We start from the raw sequence: 13,913 nt of genomic DNA, 5'->3' as shown, positions 1-13,913 counted from the left end.
AGACAGCTGGGGGATTCTTGGGGCTGTCTAGGGTGTGTTATGTAACCAAAAAGTGGCTATACAATAGTTATTTTTTGGTTACATAACACACTCTGGGCAGGCTTAAGAACATCCTAGGTGGCTGGTATGACTGGTTCGTAGATGAGCTATACTCAATCTTCTACTGCATCGATTGCGCTAGGTGAGGAGCGGATAGAAGTATGCAGTTAAGACTTGCGATATGATCACAGTAGGATATCATATACGACGTTATACTGAAGGACAAGTCGCTATACAACATGACTTGATGAGCATGAATCTATTCTTTCCAAACAGATTTTACATACTCTATCACCTTCCACCTCACACCTAGTATCCACAATCCGCCCCAGCCAACTTAACAAGCTTAGGGAAATCCGGAGTGCCGAACCCAGTGATCGGGTCCCAACCTTCGGTAACTGGGAAGCCCTCTACGTTGCAACCGCGGCTGAATCCTTTAGTAATATCAGTCAACCCCTTGTACCCCTTCTTATACAACCACGGGTTCAAGAAACCGAGTGCTGGCTTCCCGGCCGCCAACAACGCGTCGTTGACAAGAGCGAAGATACCCGACGTCAATGGGCAGGAAGCCGAAGTACCAGAGATGGTGCCTTCGGTTCCGTTCCAGAAGTACGCGAAATACAGACCCTGGGCTGCGAGATCGGGGTAGCCGCGACCGGTCTTGTTGTACAAACCCTCATACGTGTCACCGAGTGACTTTACGTACTTGGGAACGACCTTGTCCTGGTACCAGGGGCGGGCGAAATAGTTGCTGAAGCCGCTGCCGCTGGAGTACAAATCGCGGAATCCGGCTGTGGTGTTGCGGGAAGGGCGGTAAGCAGACTCCTCAGGCTCGAAGTTCATGGTTGCGCCGACGGTGGTGACGTAGGGGCAGGACGCGGGGAACGCGGGCTGGAATTGATATGTGTTCTTGCCGTCGTTGGTGTAGCATGTGTCTGTGCCGCCGAGACCGCGGTCACCAGACGAGAAGAAGAGGGTGGTGCCGCGGGCGCCGACTTGCGCGAATTGACGGCAGACGCGCTCGGCGTAGCTTTTGGGGATGGTTTGCTCGGGCTCGCCGTAGGAGGTTGAGATTATGCGGGGGATGGAGCGTTGGGTTAGGAGCCAGTTTACCCAGGCGAGGTAGGGTTCGTTGGTGTTTGTGGGGGTGGAGATGTCCGGGACGAAGGGGGGTTGGCCGCCGGTCGAGTAGGAGGTTATGGGTGTCTTCCAGCTGATTCCTGAGATGGCTTGGACGTCGAGGTTGGCTTCGCGGCTGATTCCCTCGACGGTCGATTGGTTGTAGGTCAGAGGACCGTCTTGGACGGGGCCGTTGTCGATGGAGATTTGCTTGAAGGCGTAGGCTTGCGAAACGGCTTCTGGGCGGTATTTCTCGAGGAACATCTTGGTATCCGGGCGGATGGGGATCTCGCCGAGGTAGTTTGTGAAACCAATGCTGTTCTTGCGGCTGGCCTTGGTGTGGTACCACTTGGTCTTGTAGAGAGTTTGGAAGCATTCTGGGGTGACGGATGTCACATTGCACACAGCAGAGATGGACGAGTTCTGGGGTGTGTGATAGCTCTTGGGTACCTCAACAGCCTCATCAACGAACGTCGCGGCGTGGGCAGCGCCGCGGAAGAAGGATGTGGTGGGCTGAACGGTGTCGATGTGAGCGTGTAGGTGGCGCGGGAGAGACCAGGCCGTTGTACGCGCAACAACGGAGCCATCCTTGTGCTTGTAGTTGTGGTATTCCGTGTCAAGCAGACTCTCGACCATCTCAATGGGAAGATGGACGATGACCCAATCCTTGGCGGAGCTGTAGCCGAGGTTGCTGGTGTCGATTCCGCTCTCGGCGAGCCACTCGTGAACCAAGTCGTGAGTCTCAGAGCTAGGTGCAACGAGCTCATCGACCTCGTCGGCGCTCAGATGATGACCGTAGCGCGCATGGTCTGGGTCGGAGACTACGCGTTGTTAGCTCAGATACCATCGGGAAGCCTCTCAATCTAGCAGACATACCCTCATGAAGATGGCGATCAAGCTCCTCAAACCGTCCCTGCTTGAGACCAATCTGCAGCTGAATCGTCTTGCCGCCATGCGCCCTCTCAAGCTTTGTCCACTCCCTCGGCGCATAATGCGTCTCCTTGACGACATACGGCGAACGGGCTTGAATTGGCGAAGCCAGCGCATCACGCGCGGCAACAGCAGCCAACACAACAGTCGCGAAGATCTGCATTGTAGCGATTGTATAGCAGTCTCAAAAACAAATGCAGACACGCGCGCCCAGTCCCACCAAGCAGCCTTGACAGCTATTTAAGCTCCTGCGAAGCTCCGCCCAGACTCGCGTCATACAGCTTCATGGTACCTTGGCGACCCTAGGGAAGGGCGCCCCATCTGGAAGGTTGATATTAACGCGCATAGTATATGCATGTCGATCGCCGTATCGTCGGAACAGACTTGACTGCTTTCCTATCGCCTGGGGTGCGAGCAGGCTAGGCAATCTCTTCATCGCTCTGAGCTCAGTGTTGCCAAGATGGCGAATAGGACAATCGGCCTGTACATCGCGCGTTGTGATTCGTTCGCGGCGTGTGATAACGCAAATAGCGATGTTCACAAAGGCGGGGGTGAAGTTGGCATGATAGCAAGGCTATTTGACACGAACGCTCTAGCCTCGGAAACGGCCGCGCTAACGCCAGATTAGGCAGCTACAAAACCTCGACATCATCGTGCCGCGCGATAAACAAGCAAAGTCAAGCCACTAGCTGTTGGGTCCGACGGCGTGTTAGCTGCTCTTGGGAGAGCTTGACTTGCTCTTGGAAGGTGACAGAGTGGATCGCGTTCCGGACCTGTCTCTCGTGCAGCATGTACCCCGCCGCCAACCCGGTTGACGGCATACTGACTGACCCAGCGACGACTTTACGAGACTCTTGTCAGGGCGATGGACAACATGGTGCTCGCGCTTATCTCTGGCTTGGTATGCGCTCGTTTGTAGAACATCTGGGCAGCGCGGCAGTGTGGCCATAGTAGATGGTCCTTGCATCTCGTTGTATCGCGGGAAGATCTAAGCCTGCGCTAACGTCACCACCTATTCGATCGCTTATCATTGTATCTTTGTATCCATCAACCATCGAGGCACAGATTCTCTACAAGGTGTCTACGAACTTCCATTCAACTCACACAGCTTCCAAGACAGGGCCCTTCTGCCTCGACTAGACCCTGTCTTTACACGGGACCCGCATCCAGGAACTCCCGACATCTCTTCAGCATTGCTTCTATAGGCAGCAACATGCCAGACATCAGACGCGCAAAGACTACGCATTCACTACCAAATATCCGTATCCAGCACGCCATGAAGTCGTCAAGGATACCGTCCGTCGTCTTCGTCGCCATGGTGCTGAGCGATGTCTGCGAGCCGTGGAGAGTGTCAAAGCGCTCATAGGTGGGATATCGCCAAATAAGATTGCCCGCAGACTTGTCTGCTTGGTGATCACAAATTTTGTGATCTTTCGCATCGTCGGATCGAGCTCGGGATAGCGGGAAGGTAACACCGTGTCTCAAGGACACTCAGATACCTAGGTACGCTTGGTACTTCTTCCAGTGACTACAGCACAGTGTCACTTTGTACAAGGAAATACCTGAGCAGACACAATGCAGTCTACATTGTTATAGAAACAAACAAAGAGAACTTTTTATGCCAATGAAGACTTCTAGAGGTAAGTTTCTCGAAAGGAGTGGCGAGTCCCTAGTAGCCCCCAAGGGTGATGTTTTGCGGTGAGTCTACGATTTCTATGCACATCGGTCAAGTTCCCATTCGCCAACGCAACTGCTATGATGTACGAGGTAAAAGATCTTGGCAGCTGCGAGAGGGGAAGTGCCGAGTCCCGAGGTCACCTAGGACTTCTCCGGTTCTGCGAGACCGAGAAAAGGCTTGAGCAAGCCAGCTTCCGTCGCCCAAGTGATGACGGCCACATTCAGCGTGTTGGGAGCTGACTTCGATCTTACTGACAGCTCCTTCACCTTGGTTGGGGTGGCGTTGATACGCTTTGTGTTGTGCTTGACGGTAGAGGAGGGCTTGGGGGCTCCATCGTTGGAGGAGGAAGCGTCCGCTGTACCGGCCGCTGCATACTGCGCGAAGACTGTTCTTGCAACGTCGGGGATGATGGAGTCGCTCTTAGGGATCGAATTCTTGTTGTTACTGGTGTTGAAAGGATATTGATGGTTGTAGACGTTGAGATGGGTCGGTATGAAGAACTGCAGGAGAAGGAATAGAGGGTGGTCAAGTTGGACATGTGGAGAAGAAGTGTATCCTACTATGAGCCGTATTGTATATTGTGACCGCGCTTGAGGTGAGCGTAAGTCGTGGTGACGCACAATTCTCCTCCTTCACCTTGGCCTTCACCTAAGACTCTCTAAACCCTCGCGCTTTGCAGAGCGACATAACAAGACCGAACATGAAATCTGCAGGACCTCCGCAAAGCTATTGTACTGCCTTCTCAAGACCATTGAAAGATTTGCTTAAAACATTTAGCTATACATGCCAATTATCTACCGGAAGTAAGTCGGCGCCGTAGCCTTAGCAGCCATCCAAGCCTCATCCAACGCCTTCACAACATCATCCGGCAGCGGCCCCTTTTCCAAATCCGCCAGATTACCTTCCAATTGCTTCAAATTGCTGACACCAATGATCACGCCATCATTCCCGCCCTTGACTCTAGTCTTCAGTTCAGAGTGGTGAACACACCATCGCAGCGCGATCTCAAGCAGGGTGAGGTTGTGCTTCTGCGCTGCGTCTTCGGCAATCTTCAGGGCTTGGAAGGTAGCGTCCTTGAAGTAGCGGTCGCGGTACATGCTTCCAACGCGGTCTGCTTTCGTGCCGAAACGGCCTTCGTCGGGCTTGATGTCTTTGGATTTGATCTTGCCGGAGAACAGACCGCCGGCCAGAGGGTTGTAGATCACGATGTCGATGCCATATTTGCGGCAAGCTGGGATCAGCTCGGGTTCAATGGCACGAGCTGTGGCGTGTTAGACTCTGCTTTGCCGGTGATGATGGATTTGCACTCACTGATAGCGTTGTACATCGCTTGGTAAATGGTAGGCTTCACCCAACCTCGCTCCTTGCAGATATTGTACACCTCCGCAACTTCCCACGCAGCGAAGTTAGAGAGTCCCAGATTGACGAACTTGCCCTGCTTGTGCAGCTCATTCACAGCACCAAGCGTCTCCTCGAAAGGCACGGAATGGTCCGGCGCGTGCAGGTAGAAGATGTCCACGCAATCTGCCCCCAGTTCTTTTAGACTGGTGTTGAAGTGCTCCTTCAGCCTGTCAGGCTTGTGAACGCCAGCCTCATAAGGGTACACTTTGGTGGCGAGAGTAAAGCCGCGGTCCTTCCATCCCGCCTGGCGCGTCCATGCCTCTTGCTTGCCGCCAACGTACATGCGTGCGGTATCGATCTCATCGTAGCCCTGGGACTGGAAGTAGTCGAGATGCTTGGTGAATTCATCAAACTCTGTGATACGCGCGCCGCTGGTCTCGTCGGGGCCTGGAATGCATTAGTCATGGTGTTGGGTTGTTGATCTGCGAAGCTTACCGAATGTCATCAATCCGAGGATGACTCGGTCTTTGGGGTTCTGCGCGATGAGAGGCATCTTGGCTTTCTATCTTGGCCGTGTGATAATGCGATGTAGGGATGATTGAAGAAGAGTTCTGCGACTGCGTTCGTCGTCGCCATCGCGAGATGACGACAGCGGGGTGCCCCACCCGGACATAAAGACGCGGAGATATGCAGAAGAACCGAACAAAGCTTTGCCCAGACGAGGCATGCCGATGCACCAACGCTGCAAGTACCCCCCTACTGTTTCGATCTGTACCTCAGACCATTCCAGCGAAACATTTCCAAGTCATTTCGAGCCTTCTCAAGGTCAACATTCTCATCACTCTCGTGCCTTCCGCGTTTGATCCACGTCCATCGCCTAGCGAAGATTGTCTTCTCAGATGACATCCAATGCCAGATCAGAAGTACTGCCACAGTAGTCGGTAAAGAGACAGCCCAGTAGATCCCAAAGTTTGGTTGTACAACCTTTGGCCCGTCCCACTTCAGTAAAGGCATAGCGAATAGAGTAGCGAAGAAGGTGGGTGGCAGGAAGATCATGGTCATTATGGCGATAGTCTTCATCGAGTAACTGTCCTTTCGTGCTGCTAGTGCGATCTCCTTGCTACTTTTAGCATCTTCGCGTGTGAGGAGGTTGAATATCTGAAGTTCACGATCAGCTGGTGGGGTGACGTCCTGGATTCTTTGCGTCAACCTACTACAGCCTGCTGCGTGCGGGCACGCTCCTGGAGATAACCTGCCTGCAGCTCGCCCGATTGTGTCTGGCCTTCCAACATCGATGCAGCGACAAGAATGTCATCGAAGGGGCTTGGAACGCTGGTAGTGTTCGAGGATTGCGCAAGCGCCGGACGATTAGATGACAACGGTTGGGCTGATGCAAGGTCGTTGAGGATTGCTCTTACAATGCAAGCGTGCCGGGAGACATTTGCAAGTGCTGTAAGTACGAATCCTAGCCGCTTAGAATCCTCCATTAGCTCATCCGTACTTGGAGGAGAATCGTGCTGCACCTCATGCCATGCGCCATGCCCAGTGTCAACCTCTATGGATCGAATGCGGCCCAAGTTTTCGAAAGCAGTGCCTTCGATCCAACGGACCACCTCTACCGCACACACAAAAGAACAGAAACGCGAGTCGCTCACAAGATCCTTGTGGTGAACGACGGTCTGTATAAAACTCTTGAAGATCTGCTCAGGATACCGGGAATGTTCTCGGGGTATGAGCACGGCTTTGGTTGTCGTCTCATGAGGGTTGTAAGTCCACAGCATCGTATACGACACCGTATGTATGTAGTAAGTATACTGTGTGCCACCTTCCTTCAGTCGAGAAAAGAACCCGTATGTCGAAGACAGTATCATGCTAAGCCAGTACGGATCATACCCGAAGTTGTCAAAGATCTCCAGAAAAGTTCGCCGGTCGATGGAAAGTACTCCGTCAAAATCGCGCTCCAACCTTATCAGCCACATGGACGCTGTTGCTGTTTCGTCGCCATTCTTGGGAATAGGTGTATTGATCTGGTCACAGATCTCAGAAGTCTGGGACCAATGAATATCTGTCAGTTTGACAGTTGTCTCTTTCGTGTATTGCGCCATAGTCAATAGCGAGATTCTAGCATCGTGTAATTCTGCACCTTGCTTGAACTTCTGCTCGGACAGAAATCGCTCCCGCGCTTGCGTTCGTAAGCTGTTCATCGAGGTGGATGTTCGCCGTCAGCAGAAGAAGCAGATAAAATGTAGCAAATTGAGTTCATCGAGAATCAGAAGGTTGGGGAGCATGCAGGCGGCGTGGCAGGGCAATTGAGTCGTGACAACATTGGGGCTGAGCCATTGCACTGCCTGAGGCCTCAGCCTCTGTGTCAACCATCCATTCTTCTCACCTGCATATGGCACTTCTGATCGTTCGTAGTTCTATGCGCTCATCAGAGCACCATATTTTATGAAACTTCCACAAGATGCGCACGCGGCACGAGTGACGATTGGCGTGATTACACGCGTGGGTGGGCTGGCTACCTTCGGCAGTCCAGCGGAATATTTCCGACATCTCCTGGCGCTCCTTCTTCATGTCGCATTCCATCCGCGATGTTCTCAAATCATCTCTTCCTGTATGACGCAGCAAAACATCAACGCGGATTCACTCCAAGTCGCCATGCAATAACCCGACACCCGAACTGTCAGGACTCGTGTAAGTGCGATCGAAAAGAGTCGCGAGCACTTGATCTCGGGTTCTACCGCATCTCCACCTCTTGACGGTCGATCAGCTCCGGCACAGGCCCAGCTCTTCATTGGATGAGTCATCGTATAGTATGCGGCATGCTCTAATCCAGGCTGCTTCTCAATACTCCGGCGCCGCCGATATTGTTCTGATGGTGTCGGTCACGGCAATTGCAATATACATTACTCTGCCTTGCTTCCGAATGGTTCCTCGATTCATTGGAAACGCCACGACTTGGTTAGGAAAAGGCATCTCTGCGCGACTATTGGCCAGCTACCTCGGACCTACCAAGCCTCCGCGACGCGCGCGAACTACTTGCAGCAAGGCGTCGAGGCGGAGCGTGTGTCTCGCGAACGCCGTCTGTGCTAAGGACGTGCAAAAGCAGGAACAGCACACTCCCGCGGCCGTGCAACCCTTGAAGGCGATGATGAGGAATGGCTGAAACCTTGCGAGGCATCACAGCCAACATTCACAGCTCGCTTGGGGCAGTGGGGCGCTCTCGCACCAATGACGTCGCTGATGGGCCGATAAGGATAAGGAACCCAACATGTTGCAGCGCTCGGCTGGTCAGGCGGTCATCATCATGCAGCTAAGCTGCACCATCATGCACCAGCATGCAGCTAGCAATGCCCATCACCCTCGCAGCATGACCGAACTCTGCACCCAGGATCGTCCCGCAACCGTCCCGCCGCTCTTCTGTACAGCACAGGTGCCACGTAGCAGCGACGCAGGTACGCACAGAAGCCGCACACAAAGAAGCATAAACGTCGCGGGCAGATCGCTGCAGCTTATAAGACTGACAGCCGGCCCTGCGCTGGTGTTCCAGTGTTCTACACTCCATTTCACTGCAGACCGACATCTGCAGTGCGCCAGACAATGAGGCGATCAGCTGGAGCCCGAGGTGTCATGTGGCCCAGTAAGCCACTGTGTGCAAACTTACGAATCAGTCACTTTCTCGCACACCATCAAGTGGGGTGTGCGCTGATTGGAGCGCAAACCCTCGATACAAGGTACTTTGACTGAATCCTTTCTTGATTTAGCTTATGGCCATGCGTCTATTGGAATTTGGCCTCCACGCCGCGACTGCGGTGCACTTGCTCCCTTGCCCGGCCGGAACACTCTTTGTCTTCACATGATATCATAATTCTCAATCCGCTTCTCTCAAGTCTCCCTTCCCTTGAAACGCTAGGTTGTTCTTGTCTATTGAATTGTGTCGCGCGTCTTAAGTATCACCCGCGTCCCCCATCGTCGAATTTAGCTTTCCGAACTTCGGCATCTGCATGCATGCAGTCATCACCTCTTCAGAACCTGGATACTGGACTCGAACCTTGGGCGCATAGCGATCCAAGACTTGCATCTTGGTCGCCATGTGTTGGTCTTTCAACTTTGGCTTTCCAGGCAACAAGAAACGTAAGAGCTCGTCGTCGTCGGACGAGAAGAAGAGGCGGGACCGACCGGCGGATAGCGCGCTTCATGGAGAGGGAAGACCAGTCGCTGCAGAATATTCGGAGAAGCGCAGTCCCAAGGAGTCGAGCAGAAGGAGAAGATCTGGTGACTCTACCCCGCGATCTCCGCGCTCACCGCGCCACGAAAGAGAGAAGGAGGAGCACCGTCCGAGATCGCAACACCAATACGAAGATGCATACCGAACTCGCGAGAGGCGCCGCTCTACACTGGACGTCGAAGTGCCGCAGGTGTATCGCCGTGCAGCTGAGCCAAGTAGTGTCAACTCATCACAGGAGGCTCTACTGAATCCGCGCCCCCACCGAAGTCAACACCGTCGACGGCAGCACCCAAAGCAAACGTCGCAAAGCACTCTGCGCGGGCGCGGAGCAAAGCGCGACCCTGTAAGACATTCAAAATCCAAGAAGAACATTCGACCCGAACCTTCTCGAGGCTGGTCCCTGTTCGCGCCCTCCCCACCAAAGACTCCAAAGCGCGAACATCGCAGTTACCAGACTCTGGATTCTTCGCCCCGTAGCAACCGCTCGTCCCGCCAGCATCGCTCTTCGACTGCTTCTCAGACGAGTCCAGAATCATCACGGTCTCAGAACCGCCACCACCGTTCTCGTCAGCACGACCAGTCAGCTTCTTCACCGCGCCAAGCGCGTTCTCGCACCCCAAACACAGCTGCTCGTCGCGTGCCTGACAGACGGTTCGCCGTACTCGCTGCCACCAACCAGGCGCTTGAGGAAGTACGACAAGAGGCTTTTGCGCAACCATCCCCACCTCCGCGACGAGAAAGGCTGCGACGGTACGAGGGCGTTACTATTCCGACATCGCAGATACCTTTCAATTGGGATTGCGTAAGCAGCTCGCAGGCTTCAGCCAGACCAAGTCATCGGAGTGGGGAGTCGAGTGGTCGGAGACGATCGCGTCGTTGATGTGCTCGTTCCTAAGCATTGCTTCTTGCGCCTGGTTCAAGCCACGCATGGTTGCTGCATCTCAATCCAGTCATGGCAGAGCTGGCAACAGACAAACCGATGGCGCAATTTCGCACGTTGTGTAGCGATTATTTCTTATTTTCTCCGCATGTTCTCAATCATCTTGTAGTAAGATACCCCCCGGCATATCATCGGTAGTTTGGGCGTTCGCATCACATCATTCGGCTCCGGCCAAGCACAGTCCATTTGGCGTTTTTGGCAACACAATACCCCTGCATCACATATTCTCGCATCGCATGTAGTTCTCACCGTTGTAATGATAGAATACACATGTTCGCATTTGAAAAGTACCCTGGCATTGCGTTGCGCACACTGTTCATCAGCGCAGTCGTCCAAGCGACCTTGTGATACTACCTGCACCTGGCCAGAATCCCACCTCGTGACGTCTTCGCGCCGAACACGTCTGCGACCACGGCCGTGATCTAAGCACGTGGTGAACTTCATACGTTTGCAAAGATATGTACACATGTAGATATATTGACAAGTACCTAGGTAGACTCATTATCCGTTGCCGCATCGTCAGCCCGCCGTGACCCCCACAAGCCTCTGCAAACACTAACCCCCTTCCGGCATCCCTCATACCTCCCTTCTGATTGGCCACGGAGCATCTTCCTCAGTAACTCACACCTCTCTTTTCCAATTTTCTCTTACCTACCTTTTAAGGCAACTTCGGCGTAAAGTTCCATTCAATGGATCGGCAAGCGTGTAATCTGGTTTATCAAACATGCGGGTTTGGTGGAAAGGTGGTACGAGTGGGTAATGGGGAAGAGTGACATACTAGTGTTCGGGGAATTTCACCGAGGTACAGGACGGGTATTTTGTGGGGCTTCAGCTAGGAAGGGGAAGGGGGCTTGGCGATGGGGCTGGTTGGTCAGGGGAGGAGCTCGGGCACAAGACCTGCATCTGCTCCTGCCTGTCTTCTGGGCTTCCTTGACACATCAGTTTGCGACGCGATTCACGTTTACAATCTTGCTGTGGTCTTAGCTGCGCATTCTGCGACAAGAGTTGGACGACTAGATACATGCCAAAACACTCACGGTGCCCGTTTGATGTCAACCACGGAATATTTAGAATCTGCGCATCGCACCACTATGTGTGTCTCCATCAAGGCCTATTGTCTGTCCACGAGCCGGCAGCGTTCACCACCAGAGCCTTCAACTCATCGAGGAACTCCTCCAACACACTCTCGTTGTGCTGCGCAATCCCGTCGTGCCACTGTGGGTAGTTCCTCCCTTCCGACACACCATCAGCACCCACCTCGTGGTCTCGATGCGGCAGATCATCCGACTCTGTATAGATAACGTGGAAGGAGACGTCATATACAGTCACGCGACTTGTTGAATTCTCCTGCTTTCTCTTTGACTTCAGCCCGCATCCGATAAAGCGAACGGTGCAGCCCTTGGGGAACGGCGAGATCTCGATGCTTGCTTACCGTGTGCGTCAGTCCAGATTTTGTGTCCTGGGGGTGTTAAGCAACTTACAATCTCTGCTCAGCTTGAATGACTGGTACGGCTTTTCTGGTCCATCTTCATGCATGCGGGTGAAAGCTTCGTTGTCGAAGCCTACTCCTTCAGCCGGCCTCAGTCGTTTGTGGTAGACTTCGGTGTCGTCTACAATGAGGTAGTACGTTCCTGATCCGTCTCGGCGGCAACAGAGGAAGGTCGCTTCGTTCACTGTTAGTGTCCATGTACGTCGGTTGTCTTGAATGGACGTACCACGGTCTTCATCGTCGCTGTCGCTCTCGCTTTGGGCTGCGTCTGCGGGCATCTTCATCGTCACCCTAGCTTTTCCTTCAGGCTCAGTCCTGTCTTCAGCTGCTTTGTAGCGGTCAGCGACAACTCTTCCGTTCGCTCATAGAGTATTCACTCACCGTTGGCAGCATCTCCACTGGCCTCGCTGCCGGTTGCTTGCGACGATGGGTTCATGTCTTCTCCAGGATCGTGCAGGTCTTGGGGCCCTTGACGCTGAGTGGTGCCCTTTGATGCTACGTGGTCCATGAGGCCTTGATCTCGCTCGGTGAATGGGTTTACTCGCGTCCGAACTCCAGGACCATCGGCCGGCTTGTACAGAATCTCAATGACATCTGACAGTTCTGCTTCGATCAGGAGCACACCATGTACGCGACTGCCGGCCCTGTCTGCCATGTTCACAGTTTGACCGGAAAGTGTGCGAGATATCTCCCAAGTAGAGTCCCACAAGTAGCTCAAGGTCTTGCGTCCAGGAGCGTCTGTATACTTCATGACTATCGAGATATGGCCGGGGATGCTTACGAAGTTTTCTGCGATGTAAATCCCAGGCCATCGTGTCCTGTAGTACATCTCTGAGTCCTGGCTCGTCATGGTCTCGAGATCTTTGGTTGCATCTTTGAGCTTGATGAAGGCATTTCGCGTTTGGGCTATCTTTTCTTACTATCTCTTAGTGCTGAGTGAGCTTTTGATGAGTGTAGTAGCAGGTTAGGGTTAGGGTTATAGCTTCGCTTTTGCGCAGGTTTGATGATAGGATACTTGTGTCAGGTCAAGCTGACTACAGCAATCGATCACTTCATTCACAACAAGCAGTCTTCATACATCGCGACGTCAGCACCCGATGCACTCCATACATTTCTGTCACCAGTCGTCCCGTCTTCCGCTTCGTCAGGCATGTACAACACGCCATAGCGCTAACAACGCCCTCGTTTTTGCGCAACCTGGGCATCTTCTACTCGGCACGCACGATTGACTCCCCACAGCCGTCCTGGCACAGCAGCTATATTGTAAAGGTAAGAGGCAACAAGCTAATCACTCAAAACTTCCATTGTGTTAACGATGAGATGGATTACAGATCGTAATTGCCTCCTAGGTATGATACGTAGACGCTAAAGTCAAGTTACAAGTGCGATCACCACGACGTATCTTCCTTCTTGACCTTCATTCTGCGTGTTACTGATGTTTAGCGTTATTTCTTGTTGGTGGCCATACAGCATTAGATTCATTCCTGTCCTCAAACCAACGCTTTAGTACCCAACGGCCAATCTCTCGCATGTCATCCCACGTCTCGTTTGTCCCTACCACGCCTTTCATAATCTTCCGATGGTAATCGTTCATGGGAGAAACGTGCAGTCGTGTTTTGACACCGTCTTCTTGCTGAATTAAGATGGTGAGTTCATCTTTGATCTCATCCTCCATGATCAGGAGGCCGTGAAGTGGGATCCCAGCTTGCCAAGGCATCTCCATCCTGTTATCGTAGGCGACCTCCTCCTCATCTTGATCCCATGTAGAGTCCCATAAGACGAGAATATTGGTACAGTCCGAGGGGACACGATCCGTGTAAGACGGTTGTACGTCTTCGCGCAGAATCGTGAACCGGGACGGGGTGCTCAAGGTGGCTGCTCTCATTTATACCCCGGGCGCATTTTTGACTTTGTAGTACCAACGTTGCCCTCCGTTATATGTGTCTTCAAATTCGCGAAATGCTGACTGAAGCTTCCAGAAGGCTACTTGATCCTTCGCTTTCTTCTACAAGTCGTCGTCCATGGTGGTTGTGTTGTAACTTTGCGGTAGATGTAGTAGTTGAACGTCTAGCGATGCTATAGGCTGAACGTCGCAGCAAGTTTGAGTGTAGCACACATGTGTCGCCTAGGATGGCCTTTGACCTAGTCA

At 53.0% G+C, this 13,913-nt stretch overlaps 5 protein-coding genes across 5 annotated transcripts; 1 reads left to right on the top strand and 4 right to left on the bottom strand.

The window, feature by feature from the left end:
• Nucleotides 1-108: 108 nt before the first annotated feature.
• Nucleotides 109-2,399, bottom strand: BKA58DRAFT_96807 (tripeptidyl-peptidase 1 precursor). Its single transcript, XM_046176299.1, has 2 exons — nt 2,035-2,399; nt 109-1,979 (listed from the first exon to the last, which is right to left on the bottom strand). The coding sequence occupies exons 1-2, from the start codon at nt 2,249-2,251 to the stop codon at nt 349-351; spliced, it is 1,848 nt and encodes a 615-aa protein (XP_046029329.1). The 5' UTR covers nt 2,252-2,399; the 3' UTR covers nt 109-348.
• Nucleotides 2,400-4,432: 2,033 nt separating this feature from the next.
• Nucleotides 4,433-5,761, bottom strand: BKA58DRAFT_96762 (aflatoxin B1 aldehyde reductase member 2). Its single transcript, XM_046176298.1, has 3 exons — nt 5,603-5,761; nt 5,078-5,554; nt 4,433-5,027 (listed from the first exon to the last, which is right to left on the bottom strand). The coding sequence occupies exons 1-3, from the start codon at nt 5,658-5,660 to the stop codon at nt 4,561-4,563; spliced, it is 1,002 nt and encodes a 333-aa protein (XP_046029328.1). The 5' UTR covers nt 5,661-5,761; the 3' UTR covers nt 4,433-4,560.
• A 102-nt stretch (nt 5,762-5,863) lies between these two features.
• Nucleotides 5,864-7,212, bottom strand: BKA58DRAFT_436196 (uncharacterized protein; the record flags this gene model as incomplete). The annotated part of the gene is made up of 2 exons (XM_046173395.1): nt 5,864-6,265; nt 6,322-7,212. 2 exons carry the CDS (start codon nt 7,210-7,212, stop codon nt 5,864-5,866), a joined length of 1,293 nt encoding a protein of 430 aa, XP_046029327.1.
• Nucleotides 7,213-8,477: 1,265 nt separating this feature from the next.
• On the top strand, nt 8,478-10,571 carry BKA58DRAFT_354635 (uncharacterized protein; the record flags this gene model as incomplete). Its single annotated transcript, XM_046168618.1, has 2 exons — nt 8,478-8,562; nt 9,230-10,571. The coding sequence occupies 2 exons, from the start codon at nt 8,478-8,480 to the stop codon at nt 10,213-10,215; spliced, it is 1,071 nt and encodes a 356-aa protein (XP_046029326.1). The 3' UTR covers nt 10,216-10,571.
• Nucleotides 10,572-11,379: 808 nt separating this feature from the next.
• BKA58DRAFT_398542 (uncharacterized protein) lies at nt 11,380-13,649 on the bottom strand (the record flags this gene model as incomplete). The annotated part of the gene is made up of 6 exons (XM_046171494.1): nt 11,380-11,702; nt 11,757-11,948; nt 11,991-12,083; nt 12,146-12,674; nt 12,988-13,020; nt 13,233-13,649. The coding sequence occupies 6 exons, from the start codon at nt 13,647-13,649 to the stop codon at nt 11,380-11,382; spliced, it is 1,587 nt and encodes a 528-aa protein (XP_046029325.1).
• Between the last annotated feature and the right edge of the window lie 264 nt (nt 13,650-13,913).

Source organism: Alternaria rosae, assembly GCF_020736505.1.
Source record: "Alternaria rosae strain MPI-PUGE-AT-0040 chromosome Unknown BKA58scaffold_2, whole genome shotgun sequence".
Classification (NCBI taxonomy): domain Eukaryota; kingdom Fungi; phylum Ascomycota; class Dothideomycetes; order Pleosporales; family Pleosporaceae; genus Alternaria; species Alternaria rosae.
This window is presented reverse-complemented; position numbering and strand designations above follow the sequence as displayed.

What these genes read in the sequence shown, in the direction of transcription:
- BKA58DRAFT_96762 (XM_046176298.1), bottom strand. Translation starts at nt 5,660, where the DNA reads ATGCCTCTCATCGCGCAGAACCCCAAAGACCGAGTCATCCTCGGATTG. An exon ending in CCTCGGATTGATGACATTCG is followed by an intron (nt 5,555 to 5,602) that starts GTAAGCTTCGCA and finishes AATGCATTCCAG; the next exon opens with GCCCCGACGAGACCAGCGGC. An exon ending in AGCGATGTACAACGCTATCA is followed by an intron (nt 5,028 to 5,077) that starts GTGAGTGCAAAT and finishes AACACGCCACAG; the next exon opens with CTCGTGCCATTGAACCCGAG.
- BKA58DRAFT_96807 (XM_046176299.1), bottom strand. Translation starts at nt 2,251, where the DNA reads ATGCAGATCTTCGCGACTGTTGTGTTGGCTGCTGTTGCCGCGCGTGAT. An exon ending in TGATCGCCATCTTCATGAGG is followed by an intron (nt 1,980 to 2,034) that starts GTATGTCTGCTA and finishes AACAACGCGTAG; the next exon opens with TCTCCGACCCAGACCATGCG.